Source organism: Schistosoma haematobium, chromosome ZW (assembly GCF_000699445.3).
Source record: "Schistosoma haematobium chromosome ZW, whole genome shotgun sequence".
In the NCBI taxonomy this organism is placed as follows: domain Eukaryota; kingdom Metazoa; phylum Platyhelminthes; class Trematoda; order Strigeidida; family Schistosomatidae; genus Schistosoma; species Schistosoma haematobium.
This window is the reverse complement of record NC_067195.1, coordinates 8,013,852-8,037,731: the sequence shown is the minus strand read 5'-3', so window position 1 is coordinate 8,037,731 and position 23,880 is coordinate 8,013,852. Positions and strand designations below refer to the sequence as shown.

The following is a 23,880-nucleotide window of genomic DNA, read 5'->3' as shown; positions in this document are numbered from 1 at the left end:
AGTAAGTAAGTAAGTAAGTAAGTAAGTAAGTAAGTAAGTAAGTAGTAAGTAAGTGAAGTAAGTGAGTGGTAGTGAGTAGGTGAGTGAGTGAAGTGAGTGAAGTGAGTAAGTAAGTAAGTAAGTGAGTGAGTGAGTAGTAAGTGAGTGAGTGAGTAAGTGGTAGTGTGAGTAAGTAAGTGAGTAAGTAAGTGAGGTGAGTGAGTGAGTGAGTAAGTGAGGTGAGTGAGTGGAGTGAGTGAGTGAGTGAGTGGGTAAGTGAGTGAGTAAGGTAAGTGGAGTGAGTGAAGTGAGTAAGTGAGTGAGTGAGTGAGTGAGTGAGTGAGTGGTGAGTAAGTGAGTGAGTGAGTGAGTGAGTGAGTGAAGTGAGTGAGTGAGTGAGTGAGTGAAGTGAGTAAGTGGTAGTGAGTAGGTAGTGAGTGAGTGAGTGAGTGAGTAGTGAGTGAGTAGTGGTAGGTAGTGAAGTGAGAGTAGTGAGTGGTGAGTGAAGTGAGTGAGTAGTGAGTGAGTGAGTGAGTGAAGTAAGTGAGTGAGTGAGTAGTGAGTGAGTGAGTGAGTGAGTGAGTGAGTGAGTGAGTGAGTGAGTGAGTGAGTGAGTGAGTGAGTGAGTGGTGGTAGTGGTGGTGAGTGAGTGAGTGAGTGAGTGAGTGAGTGAGTGAGTGAGTGAGTGAGTGAGTGAGTGAGTGAAGTGGTAAGTAAGTGAGTGAGTAGTGAGTGAGTGGGTGAGTAAGTGAGTGAGTAGTAAGTGAGTGAGTGAGTGAGTGAGTAAGTGGTAGTGAGTGAGTGAAGTAAGTGAGTGAAGTGAGTGAGTAGTGAGTAGTGAGTGAGTGAGTAAGTGGAGTGAAGTGAAGTAAGTGAGTGAGTAGTAGGTAGTGAGTAAGTAAGTGAAGTGAGTAGAGTAAGTAGTAAGTGAGTGAAGTAAGTGAGTGAGTAAGTGAAGTAAGTAAGTAAGTGAGTAAGGTAAGTAGTGGTAAGTAAGTGAGTAAGTAGTGAGTGAAGTGAGTGAGTGAGTAAGAGTGAGTGGGTGGTGAGTGAGTGAGTGAGTGAGTGAGTGGTGAGTGAGTGAGTAAGGTGTGAGTGAGTGGTAGTGAGTGAGTGAAGTAGGTGAGTGAGTGGTAAGTAAGTGAGTAAGTAAGTGAGTGAGTAAGTAAGTAGGTGAGTAAGTGAAGTGAGTGAGTGAAGTGGTGAGTGAGTGAGTGAGTAAGTGAAGTGAAGTGAGTAAGTGAAGTGAGTGAGTGAAGTAAGTAGTGAAGTAAGTAAGTGAAGTAAGTGAAGTGAGTGTAAGTAAGTAAGTGAGAGTGAAGTAAGTGAAGTGAGTGGTGAGTGAGTAAGTGAGTAGTAGGTGAGTAAGTAAGTGAGTAAGTGAGTGAGTGAGTAGGTGAGTGAGTGAAGTGAGTAAGTAGTAGTGAAGTGAGTAGTGAAGTGAGTGAGTGAGTAAGTGAAGTGAGTGAAGTGAAGTAAGTAGAGTGGTGAGTAAGTAAGTGAGTAAGTGAGTGAGTGAGTGAGTAAGTAGTGAGTGAGTAAGTAAGTAAGTGAGTGAAAGTGAGTGAGTAGGTGAGTAGTAAAGTGAGTAAGTGGGTGAGTGAGTAAGTAAGTGAGTAGTGAAGTGAGTGGTGAGTGAGTAAGTAAGTGAGTGAGTGAGTAGGTGGGTAGTGAAGTAAGTAAGTGAGTGAGTGTAAGTAAGAGTGAGTAAGTGAAGTAAGTGAAGTGAGTAAGTAAGTAAGTAAGTAAGTGAGTAAGTAGGGTAAGTGAAGTGAAGTGAAGTGAGTAAGTGAGTAAGTGAGTGAGTGAGTGAGTGAAGTGAGTGAGTGAGTGAGTGTAGTGAGTGAGTGAGTGAGTGAGTGAGTGAGTGAGTGAGTGAAGTGAGTGAAGTGAGTGAGTGAGTGAGTGGTGAGTGGTGAGTGGGTGAGTGAAGTAAGTGAGTAAGTGAGTGAGTGAGTAGTGAGTGAAGTGAGTGAGTGAGTGAGTGGTGAGTGAGTGAGTGAGGTAAGTGAGTGAGTAGTGAGTGGTGAGTGAGTAGTGAAGTGAGTGAGAAGTAGTGAGTGAGTGGTGAGTGAGTGGTGAGTGAGTGAGTGGTGTGAGTGGTGAGAGTGAGTGGGTAGGTGAGTGAGTGAGTGAGTGAGTGAGTGAGTGAGTGGTAGGTGAGTGGGTGAGTGAGTGAGTGGGGTGGTGAGTGAGTGAGTGAGTGAGTGAGTGAGTGAGTGAGTGGTGAGTGGTGAGTGGTGAGTGAGTGGTAAGTGAGTGGTGAGTGAGTGTGAGTGGTGGTGAGTGAGTGAGTGAGTGAGTGAGTGAGTGAGTGAGTGAAGTGAGTGTGGTGAGTGGTGAGGTGAGTGAGTGAGTGAGTGAGTGGTGAGTGAGTGAGGTGAGTGAGTGAGTGAGTGAGTGAGTGAGTGAGTGAGTGAGTGAGTGAGTGAGTGGGTGAGTGAGTGAGTGAGTGAGTGGTGGTGAGTGAGGTGAGTGAGTGAGTGAGGTGAGTGAGTGAGTGAGTGAGTGAGTAGTGAGTGGTGAGTGGTGAGTGAGTGAGTGAGTGAGTGAGTGGGTGAGTGAGTGAGTGAGTGAGTGAGTGGAGTGGTGAGTGAGTGAGTGAGTGAGTGAGTGAGTGAGTGGTAGGTGAGTGAGTGAGTGAGTGAGTAAGTGAGTAGTAAGTGAGTGAGTGAGTGAGTAAGTGAGTAAGTAAGTAAGTAAGTAAGTAAGTAAGTAAGTAAGTAAGTAAGTAAGTAAGTAAGTAAGTAGGTAAGTAAGTAAGTAAGTAAGTAAGTAAGTAAGTAAGTAATGCATCATTCAAATCCATGAATTCGCTGATCATTTTGTTGTAGCTTCATCTTCGTACTGCTAAACTCATTCTAGGAATTTTAATGACCTCATTTTCTCATTGTTTGTACGTAATATGAAAGATTGAGGCGTTCTCATTGACATGCACTAAATTGTTGGTTCGTTCGTGTGTTTGCATTAGGTTGTGCTTTATGTGAGAGTGCGAAATACGATTCTTGATGGAAAGCACATATTGGTATTTTGATGTAGCGGATTCATTTGTTGTTGTTATATTTCCATCTGGGTCTAAGATTGGCATATTACACTTAGAGTTGAATACATGCAAACACATGAACAAATGATGAGCACTGAAGAAGAAAGAGAATAAGGAGTACACAAAACTACATTTTGAATTCGAGACAGTTTTCTATTGAACTTTCATTGATAATATTATCCATATTATGACTAGATTATCATCAAACTTCGTGGATTTATTATCATTGTTCATAGTTCACCCATGGTTATCAACTTGAGAGGACGGAGTCCGAGCTTCAAATGGTCGTACAGTTCGAAATCTTATATAATTGGTTCGGTGTTAACTTCCTAACCTAGTATACCACGACAGTTGAAATAATGTAACGATTGGTCTCTAATAGATGAAATCCGCAAATATTGTCTGACATCAAAGGCAATGTTGTTTAGTTAAAACTCTAGAACAGAGAAATTCTGACAAATGTAGTAGATAATCTTAATCTTACGATGTAACTTCTTACCTGTACTCTTAGCATTGATAGATTGAATACTTACAGGTTACCTATTTAAACGGATGTCAAATTTGTTTGGAAATCTGTCTTGGGAAAATGACTGTGATATGGATAATAGGAATTTGTGGAGGTTACTGCGTCAATCAATATTCTATACAAAAGCTGAATAAACGGGTGGATTAAAAATGGAATAATTGATATGCGAAACTATGAACTTACATGTGGAACGAAAAATAAAGCTGAATGAAGTCACTCAACAATAGTAAAATGAGTTAAGTTTATTAGTCATGAATAGCATTTGAACAGACCAGTCAATGATATATTTACAAGATGTTATGGATGTTTCTAACCATATCGAAACATGTACAAATGGATGTTGTTGATAAGACAAGCAACTAGAATTTAACAGAGAATCGGTTTTTGATGACGGACGAATAGATAAATTTTACTATTCTTCTCTGAAGCTTGCTCTTAAACTGACAGTACAAATTCATTTTATTTTCAACCCGACGTACTCAATCAAGTATATGTTTTAACACATAAACTACTAGAGGCAGTTGCAGTGAAACCGTATTGTGTGCTCCTATTTAATATGAGGTGATGAAATTCTGAAAATAAAAATTAGTGAGGAAAATTTGAAGACGATTCAGAAAAGAAAGCTTGCTTTCCGACGGTGCCATTTACTTGAGCTGTGTAATCATATTTATAATCGTTTGACAAATTAAGCAATCTACTAAAAATAAGAAGGTGGACTGCATAGTTTAAAATGTTGAAAGACAGTTGAGTGACGATCGACTAGTGGTGGAAAAGCGATCAACTGAAGCTGAATATAAGAAAGATAATTGTCCAATAAATATGTATGAGAAGGACGGAGAATAAATAAGAAACATGTTGGTGATAATAACGAATATTTAAAAAGTTTAACAACAATAGAAGGACATAGTAGAAATCAATGTCAAGTAAAACAACGTAGATGTAGTTCATGAAAAACATAGAAATTTTGTAGAACCTAAAAACAAACTAAAACTACAATAATATACAAAAGTACTGTCACAACTACAATCAAATGATCAACAAAATATGCAGCTGAATGAATCAAGATGATTAAATTGCATAAGTGTATACATAAACAAATTTTGATTCACAATCACACAACACCACCCAGAAAGCAACTTATAGTAGACAGATTTGTAGTTCGAAATAAATAATGCAATGAAAATGATGATATTTACTGGAAACTGTATTCTCGCTTCGATTTACAGTCGAACAATACACATTATCATTATTATCATTATTATTATTATTATTATTATTATTATTATTATTATTATTATTATTTACTACGTCATTTACTCACTCTCTTTCATTCCCAATTTATGTATCCTTATTTCTCGACTTATACAGCAGCTCGCCTATGGTGAAAACTCGGTTCTATCTAAACGTTCTCGAGTCACTGCCTGCTTGAAAATTGTATGCTACCACCAAATACGAATACTGAAACAGTTTTTCTGAAACCACGTGCACCATTCAAACTGACTGCCTTCAGCGTTCGCACACTTATGCAGGTCGGACAACAGATAGGGCTGGCTATGTCTTTTGAAAGTCTTAATATCGACGTTTGTTGTCTATCCGAGACCCGTATTCAATACTCTGATGAAGTACTACAAATTCGCTCTCCATCTGTCGCTTCAAAAAGCTTGTTTTACGCGCGTTTATTCAGGGATTTTGTGGTATCTTCGTCTGGTCTTGTTGGCGTTGGTGTCGCACTAAGCGCTTGAGGTGAGGCAGCACTAATCGATTGGATCCCCATTAACAGTCGGTTATGTGCTGTTAGATTAGAAAGTTTCATCAAATTGAGAAGAAATCGGCGTGAGAAACGATGTATTTTCGTCATCTTCGTTTATGCTCCAACAGATTGCAGCCCATATGCAATCAAGGATGCGTTCTACCACCAGTTAGCTGTTATTCTCCAGAAAGTGCGAGATGGCGTTTGAAGCGAATGATAAGGTGCTCGAGTCGATGAGTGAAAATCAACTCTGAGGTGCAGGTACATCTAGCTGACGAGTCCCAAATAGGCGGGAATCACATATCACATTGGATTCCACTACTAGCAATTAATAATTGTGGTGCTGCGGATCATATGTTCTATTTGTGACGAGACGAGAAAATCATCAGTCATAAATGAACTCGTCATGTAACTGATGACCGTCAATTGATGGGTTGTGAGGTTGGAGCTAAAATGTCATTACACGCACTTAATTGGTTGGCAAGCAATTAGACATTTTCGAAAATAATTCGTAAATAGATGGAGGAGAGGTTTTGAAGAACGTTTGTATCACAGATTGTGTCATTTCCAAGTGATAAACATTTTCGGCAAGACTCTAATTTAGGGACGACCTTTGAACGAATCTTAAATGTCCTTGACAATTATTAGCCAATCAGAAGACAGTTAGTATAAAGTGAAAATATATTATAAGGAAGTGATGAATTACAGTGGATATTCTTCTTTTGCATGATTTAAAGGCTTGTTAAGGTTTGATAAAGGTTCAGAGGTTGTGAATTCATAATGCATGTGGTATAGAAACTCGTCCATAGGGTTAGGGTTTAGGGTGAAGGTTAGGGTTAGGGTTAGGATGCTAACATACGATCGGTTTACAACGGATTTTAGAGAAGAGGTGTTTATTGAGAGGCTGCAACCCTAACCGTAACCCTCACCCTAACCCTAAACCTTAACCCTAACTCCTAACCCTATGGACGAGTTTCTATACCACATGCATTATGAATTCACAACCTCTGAACCTTTATCAAACCTTAACACGTTTTCAAATCATATAAAGAGGAATATCCACTGTAATTCATTACTTCCTTGTAATATATTTTTACTTTATACTGTCTTCTGATTGGCCAATAATTGAAATTGCTCAAACGCTTCTGATTGGCTCGTCGCTAAATTAGAGTCTCGCCGTCCCATCTGCAGTAATCTCTCATTAATCACCTCCTCTCTAAAATCCGCTGTGAACCGATTGTATGTTAGCATCGCGTGTTGAACTTGGCTCCGTGACCTTGAAATTGCTCAAACGCTTCTGATTGGCTCGTCCGTTTCTATATCATTCATTTAAATGATCACATTTACATCTATAAGAGGTTCGCACAGATTCTTCAATCTGACCATCTTATCTCAACATAGTGCACGCAATGTTGAGTCACCTAGACTGGTGGCCACATTGTAATTTGGTCGATATCATTCGATCTGCACTAAGAAGTACCTGACACACATGATATTGATCACCACACAGTGATCAATCAATTGTGAAACTATACATGTCTAATCAATAAACCCTTTGATATTATTGTCCATTCATTTACACGACTGTGTTTTGCCATTAACCAACTGACTAATATTTACATTTGTCCAATTATTAACTCATTTATATTCACGTGAATCAGTTGAAACTACAATTTAGACGGTGTTAATTATTAAATCCCATGGTATTGATATTAAAATTGGTCGAAGTTTAGGATGGAAAGTTAATATGAAAAGATAATACTTTCCCTCCCTCAAATCCAATTTTCGTTATTTTCCTTACCAATACTTCTCTATTATGAACATTTATACCTTTATCATCATCATATTACAATCATTTGTGAATAGTGAACAGCATTATGTTGCTCCATAATCATTCCATATGAAATTGTTTTCATGAAAAATACCAGAATTGTTATTATGTGTAAAATATTGTCCATTTTCAAATGTAATTTGTTCTATGCCACAGAAAGCACTATGTACATTACAATTCAATACAGTCCACAATAAAACAATGTTTCTGTTCTCAATATTCATGTTTCATGGATTCCAACGCAATTTCCGACCATTACATCCATCATTCCACCATCGTGCCACACGAGGAACCCAATATGGACCAAATGAATGAGATGTATGACCTAGCAGACACATTGCACATTGAGGTTGGGCATCGTAATCATGTATGATTCCATGACCGTGCCATGCAAAATATTCATTATATGCAGTATCGTTCTTGTCCAAATACTTCAAATAGTCTGCCAGTTTACCTGGTGATTCGAATTGATCAACGTGAATGAACGAGTATGGAGGAGCGACTCTTTCATATTCCTCTATCGATGCACCCATCACAATTGGAAGTAGATCGTTTCTTGGAATGAATAATAAGTTTGCAATTTGTTAAACACTTATCGAAATCTCATCATACAAGTGAACCGTGAACATTAGCAAAAATATGTATATACATTGAAAATGTCAAAATTTCAACTTACAGAACGATGGAGATGAGATTTCAGTTTTAGCCAGTTTCACCGTTTTATTTTGACGTGACAGATATAGACAAATATGGACTATGATTGCTTAATGCACAATGGTAACTGCTAGGAATTATTTATGGACTATTACTACATATTGAATTTGGTATTGTTTGTTTGAATCGTTCCATTGATGTTTATGACTGACATTGATCAGTCTCTAATTGACATGTGTGTATCCTGTGAAGATTGTCTCGATATTGCTTTACGTCACAAGCATTATAAGTAGGGATGGATGGAGGCTAGTAGTGGAATCTAGGGGCGCACGGTACTGGGTTCGATTCCACGAGTGAACCTCAACTGGGTGATTCAGATACATTCAGCTGAGGATCACCGAGTATGATGGAACGCGTATCGTGGATTCCACCGCTAACCACCATCCATTTAATATTGCATATATTCTTATTAGACAATTATTAAGTAGCCAGATTATATATATAGTATGTATATTCAGGTTTCTTTTATCATAAGGTTTCGTTTGACCTGTTGTCTACTGCCACTTTTTGCTTGGTTATGTTAGTTTGATCATAAGGTTTCGTTTGACGTATTGGCTACTGAAATACGTTTAATCATTCTTAACTTATTCGCAATTTATTTGTTACAATATCCCACAATCACAGCCACATTTTGCTTGATCCCGTGTAATTATTATTTTTCTTTTTTGCAGTGTGATGCGTTTTGTTCTGCTTGTATATAAACCACGTATGTCTGATATATATTAGGCAGAAAAAGTGCAAGCTTAATTAGAAATACTAAGCAAAGAACGCACACACACCAAAAAATTATAATTCACAAATTAATTCAAGATTTCTAGTTTATTCCATTTCATTCAGGATTTCAAATTAAATGTGAGGACTTCACCCTAATGAGAACACTTGGCCTCTAATAATATTGCAACAACAATTAAACACACAGTAGGGGCCGCTATCTTTGTTCTGGACTAGACGAGCTGGTCTCGGTGAGAATTTGTTATGAAGATGACCAATAAGGACTCATATTTGACTCAGGGCTCCTAGTGCTACATGAAGCATCATTGGTTTAGCACAGAAACAATGTCATAGAAATAAGTATTTTAACTGGCGTTTTAGTTGCCTGGTACTTGACAGGCCATAAAACATAACATTTTTGTGCGACTAGTTATACAAAAAATTGATCGAGCACTATCACGTTTATTATTTGAGGATACCTGTCAACGTGCTCAAATAAGATCTGTCATGGACTTCTCATCTTCTCCCTTCTCTAATGTGAAGTTTCTTCAGAGTATTGATCATTAGATCCCTCATTTTATATTATGTGCAATATTCTGTTAAACATCTTCAGGTCACCTCACTGAAATCTGTTTCACATTGAAGAATCCTTATTTGTCTGCAACTATGTGAAGATGAAGAACATATAGAACTGAAAACAACTGCCAGACAATATCAAAGTCAGAATCGTCAATACGAACGTCAAGACAGAAACTTCGAGAACTATCACAACCATCATCAAAAGCGTACAGGTATTTGTAAACAATTGTCCATGCAAAATACTCAATGTCCGTTGAGTGTATACAATGAGCAATAACCTACTGTGAGAGAGAACAAACCAGCTCCCATCTGAAGAGGATATTATGAAAAGACGATGAAGGTAGACAGGAAATAAATTGAGGAAATCACCGAACTGCATCACGATACAAGCACTAATTTGGAATCGTGAATGTGAACGCAAAGAAGGAAGACCGAAGAAGTCGCGTCGTATTGTCAATCGTAAGCAGATATGAAAAGGATGAATAGCAAGTGGAAGGAACTGGAAAGAATTGTCCAAGACAGAGTTGGATGGAGAATGGTGGTGGTTGGCATATGCTCCTCCACGAAGGGTAACGGGCGTAAGTGTGTAAGTAAGTAAGTAAATAAGTAAGTGCTGGATGACTATGAGTTGCCGCCTATCACTAAAACCAACATCAATGTAATTCATTCCAGTTCACTCTGCCAATTTCATTTCGTTTTTCTGAAATAATATGACAATTTGAGACGATGATTATGCACACATAAATAAATTGATGACTTTGATTACACTATAATGCAAGATTAATACCAAACCACTTACTTCAATGAATTTTTATACAACTTCTCTGTTATGTATTCACTACACAAACTATTTTCGAAGCTCAAATAAAACTTGTAATTTTCGCGAATCATTTTCAAGCAGCTATCTGATGAGGTAAAAGTCGGATTATACTTTGGACAGGATAACGTGCCACACTGACCATAAATATCAAGCTGAAAATAGAAAATGAATCAGTGAACTATGGAACAGATAAATTACATGTTTTAATGATGAAGCTGGTAACCGCATCGAATTCATTGTGCGTATGTTTGATAAAACGATCAGTTTCCTCCTAAAATTTTAATAGTTGAGTTCATAAGCAGATCTAAACTAGAACATCATTGAAAACGTGAGAGCACTGCACAGCCATTTCGGCCTAACTATGGACACATCAACAGCAGCACTTCTGTATCCAGCATTTCTAAATAACCATCATGAACACAGTGAGCTCACTCATGTACATGCATATAACACTTGGACATAAAAGTGAGTGATCACTGAGTATGGTGTAAGAATACCTGGATTGGCAATCTTGTGAGATCAGTTTAAGGAATAGTCACATGTAGTTATATTAATCCAGTGATACAGTTCCCTACAAAATGACGATTCGATGAAATCATCTTCAATCTGAGCACTATCCCTGACATTTCTGAGATGCTCATTTGTTTATATATATAGACTAACCAGCTTGTACATTTATAGGATAAGTTTTCAATGAAGTGAAAGACAATCAAATATTCATAGTTGATGATATTGATTATAAATTCCAGTAATGAACACACTTCGTTATAAAATGAAACACCTTCACTGGTCGTTAAACATCAACAGTATATGACCAGTCAGTAAGTACGAAACCTCTCACAAAAGACCGTGAAAGTGAGCAATTCTAAAAATTGAGTGCTTGAGGGCCTTATACGTGTTTATCTATTTTGCTACATACTGGAAAGTAGGTATTGCTAAAGAATCAGTGCTTGAAATCCATCGAGAACGCATACGTGATCGAGAAGTCGGAGTTTCAGAGATGGAGACCTGTTGTCAACACAATGATAGAACACACAATCGTGCAGATGTGGGAATAATACACTTGTGACATATACTTCACGCATTGCTGTGAATCAATCAAGACAATTTCAGTAGACCTTGTTTTATTATATTTCAATCATTATTAGTTCGTTTATCCTTCATTTGAACCTACAGGATCCAATCAACTTTCCAATCACTTTTATCATCATGTCATATGAAATGATTAATAACTTGAAGATCACTCTTATCAAGAATTAGTTCCGAGTGACAAAAGTTGCATGCTTCATGCTGTATGCATTTAGTCTTTCATCAATTGTTGGTTTCACTGAGATCATTGAAAAACGTTTAGAAACTCAATGTTAAGCTTTCTCAAACTCACCGGGATATATCGTGAAAGTTCTTTGGCGTATTGCATTCTTGGACTTTTCGGTATACAGTTACTCACAAACCATGCAACTTTTTTTGATTTCCCAGTAGCGAAGTTTCTAGAAGGTAAAGGATATCGTGTTTCTGGTCCATGGTGCTTCATGTATGGCTCATAGGAACCGTATGGTGAGTAAATCGTTGAATCCAGACGGAAGGAGATAGTGTAATTAATCTTGATATCAGAGGGATAAATTCAAGTAAAACGATGTCATGGATATTAAAATGAATGAGCAAGTTAGTAGTTTTGATATTAGAACAATGTTTTAGTAAAGTGGTTCGTGGGTAGTGTTTAGTTTTGTCGTTTTGGATTATAGATTAACGGTACAGACCTGAGTGTTTTGATCACGACCTCTGGTGTGGTGGTGTATTTACAATGCTCAAGAGTTCTTTACTAAGATGAAATATCTGTTCAGTGCTTCCTGTTTTTCAAAGGTAAGAGTTTGTGTATTGTATCCAAAATAAAGGAATATTTACAAGTAGATTAGTCTTGCTCGTGAATAAACATGACATATGTAATTAGTGACATCTATGATTCGTGTGGACAAACCGAAATCTCTAACAGTCTATTTATTATGCAAATCCATTTGTGTCAATTAGTTGCATAGATGCAAACGAAATGATAAAAAATCAACCCGATAATGGTGACATGAATGACACGTCGAAAGTATTTACGACAGGTTTTTACTGATTAGTTTAAGCGGATATTAGGCATATATATAACAATGAATAATGAACAAAGTATAGAGATCACTTGTTCAATGTATCTACGTCAACAGTGAAATCTACTGTTAACAAATAAATGTTAGTATAAGGATTCGAATGAAGTAAACTCCCGAAAATGTCTTGAACGCAGCCAAAGAACGATGCTGTCTGAGTTTTTTTGGGTTTACAACCTGTACCTATTAAATCCTAACTACAGGTAATATGCCTTGTGGCATATTACATAGATATATCAGTATATCCTCTAATAGTGTGGTTAATAATATTTTGGAAACTGTCGGTTTTCTGTAGAATGAAAATATACTTCGAGTATGAATTGACTATCATTCCTTTATATCGATATTCTGAAGATATTGAAGAAATTTTCAATCAAATGTTATTTACTAATGTAAATGAAGTCGTACATATTATATGTTTGCTAATCGAAAACAATCTAATTGGTTAGTGGATGATCCTGGAGGTGAATGAATAATCGAATGATATTTAAGCGATCAACATTTTAGCTAGTGTCTATCATGTGATCTAGTGGTCATCACGCTACAAAGGAATATACGAATTGTGACTGTTCTTATAAGATTGTTTGTTAAGTAAGTTAATAAAAGGGCTTAACCAAAATTAACCATAATCGAAATTGTTTGTAAGATAGTTGCGATAATAGTGTAAAGTGGTGAAATGAATTCTATGGAGTTCAGCCAAGAGGTGAACATTATTTTCATTTGAATAATTGAATCTTCAGTTGGAAACTATATAAAATTTCATGAACTAATCAATGAATATGCATTAAATTAATGAATGTCTTCACCTGAATTCGAACATTGACCACGAATTCGAAGCTAAAATTGCACACGAATTTATTTATTTATCTTCTTGCAAAACGTTTCTTATAAAATCAATCACAGTGTAACATGTGTGCTAAAGCAAACCAGGTTTAAACGTTTTCGCTGGACAACTTTTACTGTTGTGTGACGCATAGGTATGTGTTTCATGGGAATTCATAAACTTCACACAATTAGTCCATTTCATGGTTCAAAATCAAGAATAGTGACATTATTCGCTGAGTCCTCGTCGGCTACATACAACCGTAATGAAATTATAAAGATTAGTAATATTACTATGGCCAGAATTACTCACTTCATTTTCCAGTGTACCTGCCATAGCAATATGTACAGGCGACTCTTCTATTAAACTAAACCATAATTGCTCTGGAGGTCGAATTCCATTTGGCACTTTACCTTCTGTCAGTATAAGTGCATCAGCTTCTCGCCATCTGTTCATGTCAGTGATAACTGCACATTTCGAAGCATGACATTTTGAAAAGTCCATTGGTCTAAAAATTGTACGATGCCCATAGTTGAGAAACGTCTTCACCTGAAACATGAGTTGATACAAATTCATGTGTTGATTTTCATAATTTAATGAGCATCATATCTAACATCTATTTCATACATAGTTCAGTAATCAAACGCACAAAATATGATTTCGTCAATCTGATATCCAAGTGAACGGTATATGTCCAAATGTTTTATGGAATGGATATAGTTGTGAGCAGCAATGGAAACTAGGATTCGAGGTTCTTTCCTTCGGAGATTCATCAAAATCCAGACAAGATTATAAACAATGGGATAATTCACAACCTTTCTATCAATGATATTTATCCTGATGGTTAGTAGTGATGGCGAGGTTTATTATTGATGTCATTCATGCAATTGATGCCATTTGAGTGAAACGATCACGAGATGTGAGTATCAATTTGATGGAGAGTTTGAAACTGACGTTATTTCACACTTGTCATCCAGAAACATCTGAAGAACGTGTCTTCAACTCCTCATATATCTCACCATACACATTCCACTTACAAACATCATCTCTCAACCAAAGTTTCTGTGATGATCCAACAACAGACCTGGTGGTGAGTGGATCACTGTGACGTAAACTACTATGAAATTGAACAATGTACACAAATATTTTGCACACATAATCTCGATCATTTTGAAATATCAATGAATAATTAGTAAGGATCAGTTAATTAGAAGACAGTCAGTCTATTCAACATCAAAGAATATTTCTAATAGTCAACTTACCGTCTTATTCACACCCAATGAATCATATAATTTCTCAAGTCTATTTTCTTCCAGACTATATCTCAGTGGGTATTTTTGAACGGATGTTTTACTGATAGGGAATATATTTTGTGTAATATACTAGCAAGATCTGATTCTGACCCGTTTGGAACAGATATATTATTGCACGAAAATTCTATTGTTTTAGGTATTACATCATGATCGACTTGATTGATTCTCCATTGAAAAGACTTGGTAAAATGTTCATCAACCATATGATCAATAGAATAATTGAAACACTGTACAACAATTTGACTGTCAATGTATATTTATCACTTCGTACAACTATATCAAAACTTTCACGCATGATGTTTATTACAGAAGTGATTGGACGTCAGTTAGAAAGATTGATAATCAGAAATGTGCGATATTATCTGAAAATTGTAAAACAGTCATTAAAGCACTGATAACAATCCCTGATTACAGTCTTTCATTAGTGAAATATCATAAGCCACATTCTAACGCATTCATGTCATCTAGTTGAGAAAATATTCACGTAAGATATACAATTGTTATTTATTGACAAATTGTTTATTGACATAACAGTTGCATGCACACCAGATTGTAGTGTGAAAGTACATTAATGTCATCAGTGTTTGATTTGTGAATTAATCGACTACTATGCATTACAAGCTTGAATCGAAGTCACTAATTGAAACCTTTGATGAGATCACTAACCAACGAATGTAGGACACGAGACAGATGACTGTTTTGTCGCTAAATGAGACGATTTGGCAGTGTGCGTCTACGACAGTCACCTACTGGGAATCCAAGCCAGTACATTGAGTCTCGTGTCTTAATAAAATTACTGCTCACTCACGATCAATTCATATATCTCAATGAAAATATCCAATATAAATTAGTGATGTAACAAATTATCAACAATCGTTTTTTTGAATATATTCAGTTTACATTACCCATACCTTGGTCTATAGAATGATTCTGTTGAAATTGAAATGAATGGTGTACATTTCGGTCGAAATATATATATATATATACACACACAGAGAGAGAGAGTATTACATTACGCCATTGCATTCATTAATTTTAATACATTATTACTTATTCAAATGATCATTGGTGAATTCAAGTATATACCATGTATTCGTATAATTGATCCAAAGACAACAACAACAACAACAATACAATAGTAATGAATTCATTTCATTTCAGTATTATTTCACGAATAAATTGTTTATTTATTTATTTGTTCGTTTGTTTGTTTTTGTGCTCTTACATTCAGTATTGAGCATTAAATATTACTCATTTTTAAAATTATATACATTAGATTGGCAACTATTACTTTGTCCTACAGCCTGATTATTAGAATTATCGAATTTTTTCAGATACAAATATTTTAATATGAATAAGAGAAAGTGAGTAATGATGTTTTACTGTGTACATTTTGATAGGGTATACTCAGAAATATATATATATATAATGTTTCTGTTAAATCGATCGTAAGTCATCAAAAAATCGATTCCTGAGGAATAGCTTAGTGACCGAATATGGCGTTCAATTTGCAATATATATATATATATATATATATATATATATATATATATATTCGTTCTATTGTGTAATAGTGTTATTTATCAGTTCATGCATAGTACATAATTAACAGTAAAAACAGTTCTTACTAGTAGAATAAGAATAGATTTGTTCAACATTAACTACTTCCATCATTATGTCTATGGAACAACCATAAGATTTTATTAATTATATTTATAAAGAATAGAATCAATAATTTTCTCTCTGAAATTTTTCATGAATATCTTCATCAAGACAGTAATATGAAATATACAGAATCAATATGTAGATGGTGTTGTTGAGTTTACTGTTAAGTATGTTATGATCGTGAGAGATCTAGTATTCAACTCTGTAATAACTAGATGTTAGAGAATTATGAACTACCAAATGCTCTGGTATGGCCGAAGGTGGAAAGAGTTAGCCCTCCCTCTCTAAATGCTCTCACATGACCACGCGTATACAGCCATTGACCCAGAAGTCTTACTCACTGCCTCCTCTCACCACGAGAAGCGAATGCCCGGCGCTTTAACCGGGTTGGTGGACACGGAGGGTCCACCTAAGGGAGCTGGAAAACCCTGATTTCAAACCAATCATGAACATAGGCTCCAGTATCTTGAAGGAACAAATGGCGTATGAACCAATCATTGGACACCAACGAATATGGGACTGCATCTCCTGAAGTTGCTCCATTGGTTTGTCAATCAGACCTTTAGGAAAACACCTGTTTCGGTCTGAGCACCCTGGAAGTATCATAACCCATACATAAATCAAATGACTTGTGTAGCGCACATGTAATCAGTGCCCTTTAGTATCATTATTTACATTTTCAAATATAAATAATTGAATTATGAAGTATATCTCACATTACTAATCTCTGAACTGTCCACAGAATTCAATAATAATATTAGACATATCTTATGTTTCAATGATAATATGAAAAAAATGGTTTTAATATTTAATATAGAACTATATACTTACGATGGTTAATAAGATAATCTATCCCCAACGGTTTATGTCTTAAATTACTATTCTCATATCACTATAATTATTTTATATATTGGAAATATAGTGTCCAAACGTTGTTTTAACACAAGTTCAATTGTTGTTTCTATGATGCCTTAGCAACATGTATGGGAATTTATAGATAAAATTGATACACCCAATATATATCGTTCCAACCAATCAAATCATTTAAATTATCTATCTATTCATTACTATATGTATGTTTAGATTAAATTTTAAAAAAGTATTTCATCCTTAACACTATTAAAAGAAAAAATAATGTTAAGTAAGGTTTATTGAAACTTTGGCTATATGGAAATTTATACCCCCTTTTATGTATTCAAAAACAATGTATCCTTATACTTAACTGATGTGAACAGAGAAACAAGAAGGTTTGACAAACTATGGAAGCTATTCTTTTCGGAACGTTATTTCATTTTATGCAAAGCTTGTAAAACACTAACATTTATTATTTTTTTCTCTGGTCTATTCTACAGAACATAAGCTTTCGTTTGATGTATGATTCACTGCCATAGCACTATTTGTTCCAAAGCTATTGTCATTTAAACATAATATTTTGAACCCTATTTTCTACTCTAATCCCCAGTTTTGGACATGATTGTATTTTCCTAATTATTGTACGTCATGGTCGGGTTAGTCATCTATTTATTATTCATGTACCTTTTTACACTAATCTGTAATCAGGATATCGGGAATAGATAGAGTAGTGTTCCAGTTGTCTTGTCTTCTATCATTCACGTGCTTGTCAACCAATCAGGTGATAGAAGCCTTAACACCAAAAGTGGGTAGACAGATCAAGGACGTAACATTAACGTGCCCCAGTAATTTATTCAGTGTAGTAATCATACTGTTACAAGCAGGATTATTGGATTTGATATCTCAACTATATTCAGTTGTATATTTATAATTCAATAGAAAACTAAACATATGTTATTTTGGAATAAGTAACTAACGTGATTTATATCCCTATCAATAGTATATAGCTAAATTTACAACTGAATTAATTGGAATTCATTTGAAAGTTATTCACAGGTTAGAATATGAATTATGTTATATTTCAAATGTTGACACTATGAATTTCACTAGTTGAAGTCATGAGTCAATTGAAACTAGCCCACCATGGGAAACCTGGAGGCACTGGAAGGCCGTTCCGTCCTATTGTCGGACTCCTCAGCAGTGCGCATCCACGATCCCGTCCCCGCGCTGTCGACTCAGTGGTCTGAAGGTTAGGCGCTCGCGCGCGAGTCTGATAGGTCCTGGGTTCGAATCTCGTGGGGGGCTGGATCGTGGATGCGCACTGCTGAGGACTTCCGTACCACGACGACACGACCGTCCAGTGCTTCCAGGTTTTCCATGGTGGTCTAGCTTCAATTGACTCATGGTTTCAACTATTGAAATTTCGAAAATCTCCACAAAGCCTCTTCCGACTCTATGAATTAACATGAACTAGATGAAATATATAGAAAGAATTTAAATTATAACTATAATGGAAATAAGTATACGGATTTATAGGTTATACTGAAATAGAACATTTATTCTGAGTTCTCAAAAACTGGATTCTTAACTTGAGTTGAGTTGTGTAAGCGGTTGTAAACGTCAAGAAATTGTAAAGAGTTTTGATACTTCTACTCTACTCCAAATAACACTATGGTTGTGATTGTAAAAATTAACATCTCTTTATATATATATATATGTATCAATGACAAAGCATATTGGCTTTATGTTATGGTATCTATTTTGTAATTGACTGATACATAGCGATTCCTTCAGTTTTGAATTTAAGCTAATTAAATACATTTATATATTCTTGAGGTTGTAAAACAGATCTAAATTAGATAATCACTGAAAAGTTAGAAGCAATGGACAGCTGTTTCCACTGAGTGTGTGACTTTCCAGTCGTGTGGACCTAATGTCTTGATACAGGTGGTCGAATTTAGGACCTTCGGTGTCTCATGAGAATGCTTAACGTCTAGACTATAAAAATGGAAGGTATTGTTGTAAAATTCGGGTTTTAATCAGTCCACTACATCTCACAACCATTTATTTTCTTTAATATATACCTTCCTCACACTCTATACCAGTAAACCACGTAGCTTCTTATTAGAATTCCGGAAATTTTTATCACAGTTAGCCACTAGTGAGAAAATGATGTGTCAGTTCAAGGGATGAAATGACTAATAAATTTGACTAAGATTGCGATCATAGGTTAAGCGTTGGCAAACGAAGCTGAACGTCTTAGGTTCGGTCATAGGAGGTAGAACCATGGATATGCACAACCGAGTAGTTCGATATTTAGAATAAATAACCATCCAGTACTTACTACTTTTTATTAGTTATTTCATTCATACTAACTTATGATTTCAATAAAAATTCAACAATCTCCACAATCAGTTTTCTTGCACTGGTCACCCTCCAACGCAATAAATCGATACCCCTTTTGTTGTCTCCACTTAAACGATTTTTAATAAATACAATTTTTAGTCCTTTAACACTTATCCAAATTCACTACCCAACAACCTTGTCTGCAGTTCTTCAAGTAATAATCGAAATCATTAAAGAAATAAACACCGTTTGACAATCCTGTGCTGATCAAATCATATTTGAGGGGTGTTTGTGAATATTATTGTAATTTCAATGGTTGAGATAATGAGTCAACTGAAGCTAGACCACCATGGAAAACCTGGAGGCACTGTATGGCCGTTTCATCCTATTGTGGGACTCCTCAACCTCGCCTCATGAGATTCGAACTCAGGACCTATGAGTCTCGCGCGCGAGCGCTTAACCCCTAGACCACTGTGCCAGCATCCAACGGTGTTAATATCTAACTTCAACCAATCTACGAAATCGAACGACACATCCACCATCCAACCATATTTACATCTTCACCTTAGTAAATAGAATGACACGAATAAGTTAAATGAGAATCATGTGAAAAGTCCACAATGTCTAAATAAATGACTGAACGGATTGTACGTGTGTGTGTAAGATCGAATTATTAATGATTGATATTCGGTGTTAATGTGTGTTTATATGAAGGAATAAATCAATAAAACAAAAATGCAAATTGAAAGTTGAAAAAATAGTTTCTGAATCATTGAAGTGCATGTAGAACAAAAATCAAATAAATAATTTTGTTGCCAAAATAATCTACATTAATTTCAGTCAGAATAACAATATATGTGAAATAAACAGGTTGGAAAGAGAAGGGGTTCAGTTACATGTTAACGAATATTTGCTAGTTGAATAATATCCTTTCACTTCTTGTTCGTCCATATGCACAGCGCTTCTGCTGTTATTCTTACTTTGTGAGTGTTAAAACTATACTGAAGTATTTTAGTCCCTTAGAAATTAATCTTTTGCGCTATTGCCAATCTATTCTCAAGTTTCTTCAGATCAACCAAGGATTTGGGAACATGTTTCAAACATTGTTTGTGTTTCTTTAACCTCACATTCAATTGTCTGGAAGCTTTTCCCATATAAGTTGAATTACAATCATAACAGTCGATCTCATAGTCAACATTCTGTTGTTCTTCCTCTGGGAACCTATCCTTAACTTTCACTGATACTAATCTTATGTTTACGATCCACCTTATTCACACTTCGAGAAGACCTTTACAGGCAAAAAGAAGGTTTAGCAATGCGTTCACCAGTTTCTCCGATTGTAGGAAATTTTTTCATGCATACCCTAGAAACCAATGCAATCAGAAGATGTGTGTGTCCGCCAACAGTTCGGTAATGGTATTTAGATGATATTTTTATTATCATTAAACGGAATGTTTGAAAATATAAACAGCATTTCGGAGAGCATTAAGCTAACAAAGGAAATAAAATCCAGTGACCACAAACTAGCGTTTGTCGATTGTTTAGTTGTACGAAGACATAATAATAAGTTGAAAATAATTGTTTTCAGGAAAATAACAGACTCTGACAGATACTTAGATTATGGTTCGCCTCATGCGTTTTGTACAAAAGTCTCAGTTGTAAAACCTTAATTAACAAAAGTATTAATCTTGTTACAGATAAGGAAGATCAACAGGTTGAATAGAATAGAGTTTTGTCTACGCTTCTATAACTTGAATATTCAGCTTTAGTCCGGTTATCTCAGCATGGTCAGCAAAATATTAGCGAAATCAATCCGTAGACATGATATGTAAAACTTGATTTAAAACATTTTCAACGAATTAAATATAATTACAGCGTCTTCTATGAGATTCTGATCTTAGATTTTTAAGGGAAATGGTCAAACAGATAAATTATTACTCAAAACAAATCTATTCTAAATATACGCTCAATCTTGCTCAAATGTTAATTTTTGTGCCTGACAGGAACGTGAGTCAATAGATTTAAAATTTATCCAAAATGCGCCCCTAAATGCTCTAGTAAGGCCGAAGGTAGGCCGAGTTGGCTCCTCTCTCGAAATGCTCTCACATGACCACGCGTATACAGCCATTGACACAGAAGACTTACACACTACCTTCTCGCACCACGGGTTTTGTTTGCAAAATTCAAAGGACGATAAGCGAATGTCCGGCGCTTTAGCCGGGTTGGTGGACACGGAGAGTCCACCTAAGGGAGTTGGAAAACCCTGATTCCAAACCAACATTGCACATTAGCTCCATGATCCTAAGGGAACAGATGGAGTACGAATCAGTCGTTGGCCATTGGCTACCATGGGACTGCATCTCCTGAAGTTGCTCCACTGACTTGTGAATCAGGCCTTTAGGCCTGCCTCAGTCGGGGCACCCGGGAAGTATCATAACCCACACACAAATCAAGTGATTCATGTGGTGCATTTGTATCCGGTGCCCTTTAGTACAAATATATTTGACTAATTAATTCAACATCCTTTATTGCTGTCATCTATGTTATATGTGGTTTGGAAAGGAATAGACATTATGGGTGGATTAAATCATTTATTAATCAATAACTGTCATGTTATCATTCAGTTCACATCAAAAACTTTGATCCAGACTATTACCATTCTGTTGGGATATTCAGGAAAATATCCCAAAAATTATCCTGTTAAGCCTAATGCTATCGTTGGACATGAAATGCTATCATCTTATTGGTCAATATTTGTTTAACGTGTCATTTTCCTGTTGGTCATTATTGTACAATGTTATTTTCTATTTTATGGCACGATGTAGTCTGCTTGATTAGTATATAAACAAAGTATGTTTGAAATATAATGATTCATATATCCGAGGCTGAGACTTGTGTTCTGGACTCAACTGGCTGGGTTAGACAGGAAGGCGAGACCAATCGGAACCCTAGGCCGTTCTTCGCGTTTGTGCGTCTTTGGTCCGATCAGTAATTCGCTACCCTTAATCAGCATATTAGAGCACATTAGAACATTAGAACACATTCACTAAGATATTCATAACTTCAGTTGTTAATCTTTCTTTGAACTGAACAACTGTACACAAGCGTCTTATCAGCCCTTGTGGTCTGGTGTGTGACAAAATCTCAGCACGGATATAGAAGGAGCACCTGGGTTTTCCCAAATTTCGTCGTTTATGGCGTAGGCGAGATATCAGTCTATCAACCAAAGGACGGGTTTACTGCGCAGCAGTTCGTTCCGTCCTACTTTATGGCTGTGGAACATGGCCAGTAAGAGTAGAGGATATCCGTAGGTTACTAGTATTTGATCGTAGGTGTCTTGGAAATATTGCTCGTATATCCTGGGACCATCGAGTTAGTAACGCATTTGTTAGGAAACGGGTACTAGGTAAGGATGGCAAATCAATTGACGAAGCAGTGAAACTTGGTCAGTTGAGATGGCTGAGACACGTGTTACGTATTCCCAACCACCGATTGCCACGACGTGCGATGTTTTATGGTGTAGTAGTAGGTTGGAAGAACGACCAAAACATGGTACAAATTCATGAGGTCACTGACAAGTGGACTGAGTTGTGTTGGTAAGTGTAGACCAACTGGTTGGGATCCACGACACGATAGCAACCGATGGCTAGAGACGTTGAATGACATGGCTGAAAATCGTTTGCAATGGCTCAAGTGCATCCACTCTTTGTGTTCTCCCGAATTCTAATCTTCTGAATTCTCCTTGTCTCGTTTCTTCTCTTTCCAAATTTATTTCACTGGATTATACTCCTTGGATAGCATCTTCAAACCCTAATCTTTCCGATGACTGTTTATAATTTTACCACCTCTACCAGTTTGGGATTTGAATCGACAACTGCATCTCTGTATGGCAACTCGAACTGATATAGGTACATATGAAGTTCCACGTTGTTACTGATTGATTGAATGACTGACACATGTATGCTATATGTGTGTCAAAAGTTTGAACATTCCTACCCCTTAGAATTCAGTTTATTTGACTCATTGTGCAATACTTATCTCATGAAAACTGTTTTGTTAATAAGGTCACCCTTATCTTGGTACTTGAAATCTTAAAAAAAATTGACCTACAATAGTATAAAACTAATAAACATAATGTTGTAAATAATCGTATTTTATGAATTTCTAATAGAATGTTTACTCATAACATGGTACTAACAATTTAAGTACATACAATTAGTCTAATGACATGTTACATATATACTAAATATATTGTAATGAAGGAGAATACAGGTAAGGACAAACGAATCATACTTGGCACGAGAATACAGAGTTACTTGATGAAATAGAAAAATCATACTTTAATAATTAATTTACCTAATGTTCATTAATTGTCTCAGACTTCATTGTCCCTGTATTGCCATACCAATTGCTTTCTGTTTCCGTTCTTTCCTCCTCAATCTTCTTAAACTTTTGTTGTCAGACATTCTATTCCTGACTCGCGTAATATACTACTTATGTCAATATAGGTAGCACACTTTACAATGCGACTTATCGAAACTAGTGTGATTCACTTGGTATTGTTTTACTTGAATCCTCCCATTGATGTTTACGACTGAAATTGTTCAGTCTTGTTGGCATATGTGCACACTGTGCTTATTGCCTCGATATTGCATTGATTTACAAGCATTATATGCAAAGATGGATAGTGGCTAGCAACGGAATCCAGGACGCGCGTTTCGTCCTATCTTTGCTTATAATGCTTGGAAATGAATGCAATATCGAGGAAATACGCACAGTGTGCA

The 23,880-nt window shown here is 36.1% G+C and overlaps 2 protein-coding genes across 2 annotated transcripts; both read right to left on the bottom strand.

Annotated features, from left to right (window-relative positions):
• Positions 1-6,837: 6,837 nt before the first annotated feature.
• MS3_00001064 (uncharacterized protein) lies at positions 6,838-10,631 on the bottom strand. The gene is made up of 2 exons (XM_051208576.1): positions 9,933-10,631; positions 6,838-7,684 (listed from the first exon to the last, which is right to left on the bottom strand). The coding sequence occupies exons 1-2, from the start codon at positions 10,022-10,024 to the stop codon at positions 7,357-7,359; spliced, it is 420 nt and encodes a 139-aa protein (XP_051070280.1). The 5' UTR covers positions 10,025-10,631; the 3' UTR covers positions 6,838-7,356.
• Positions 10,632-12,642: 2,011 nt separating this feature from the next.
• MS3_00002694 (uncharacterized protein) lies at positions 12,643-16,859 on the bottom strand. Its single transcript, XM_051210301.1, has 2 exons — positions 16,730-16,859; positions 12,643-14,595 (listed from the first exon to the last, which is right to left on the bottom strand). The coding sequence occupies exon 2, from the start codon at positions 13,494-13,496 to the stop codon at positions 13,149-13,151; it is 348 nt and encodes a 115-aa protein (XP_051070279.1). The 5' UTR covers positions 13,497-14,595; positions 16,730-16,859; the 3' UTR covers positions 12,643-13,148.
• Positions 16,860-23,880: the final 7,021 nt, after the last annotated feature.

Bases quoted from the DNA above. Each gene is read 5' to 3' on its own strand.
- MS3_00001064 (XM_051208576.1), bottom strand. From the start codon at position 10,024: ATGATTCGCGAAAATTACAAGTTTTATTTGAGCTTCGAAAATAGTTTG. The intron at 7,685-9,932 runs GTAAGTGGTTTG...ATTCATTCCAAG, and splicing joins TTGTATAAAAATTCATTGAA to AAACGATCTACTTCCAATTG.
- MS3_00002694 (XM_051210301.1), bottom strand. From the start codon at position 13,496: ATGAATTTGTATCAACTCATGTTTCAGGTGAAGACGTTTCTCAACTAT.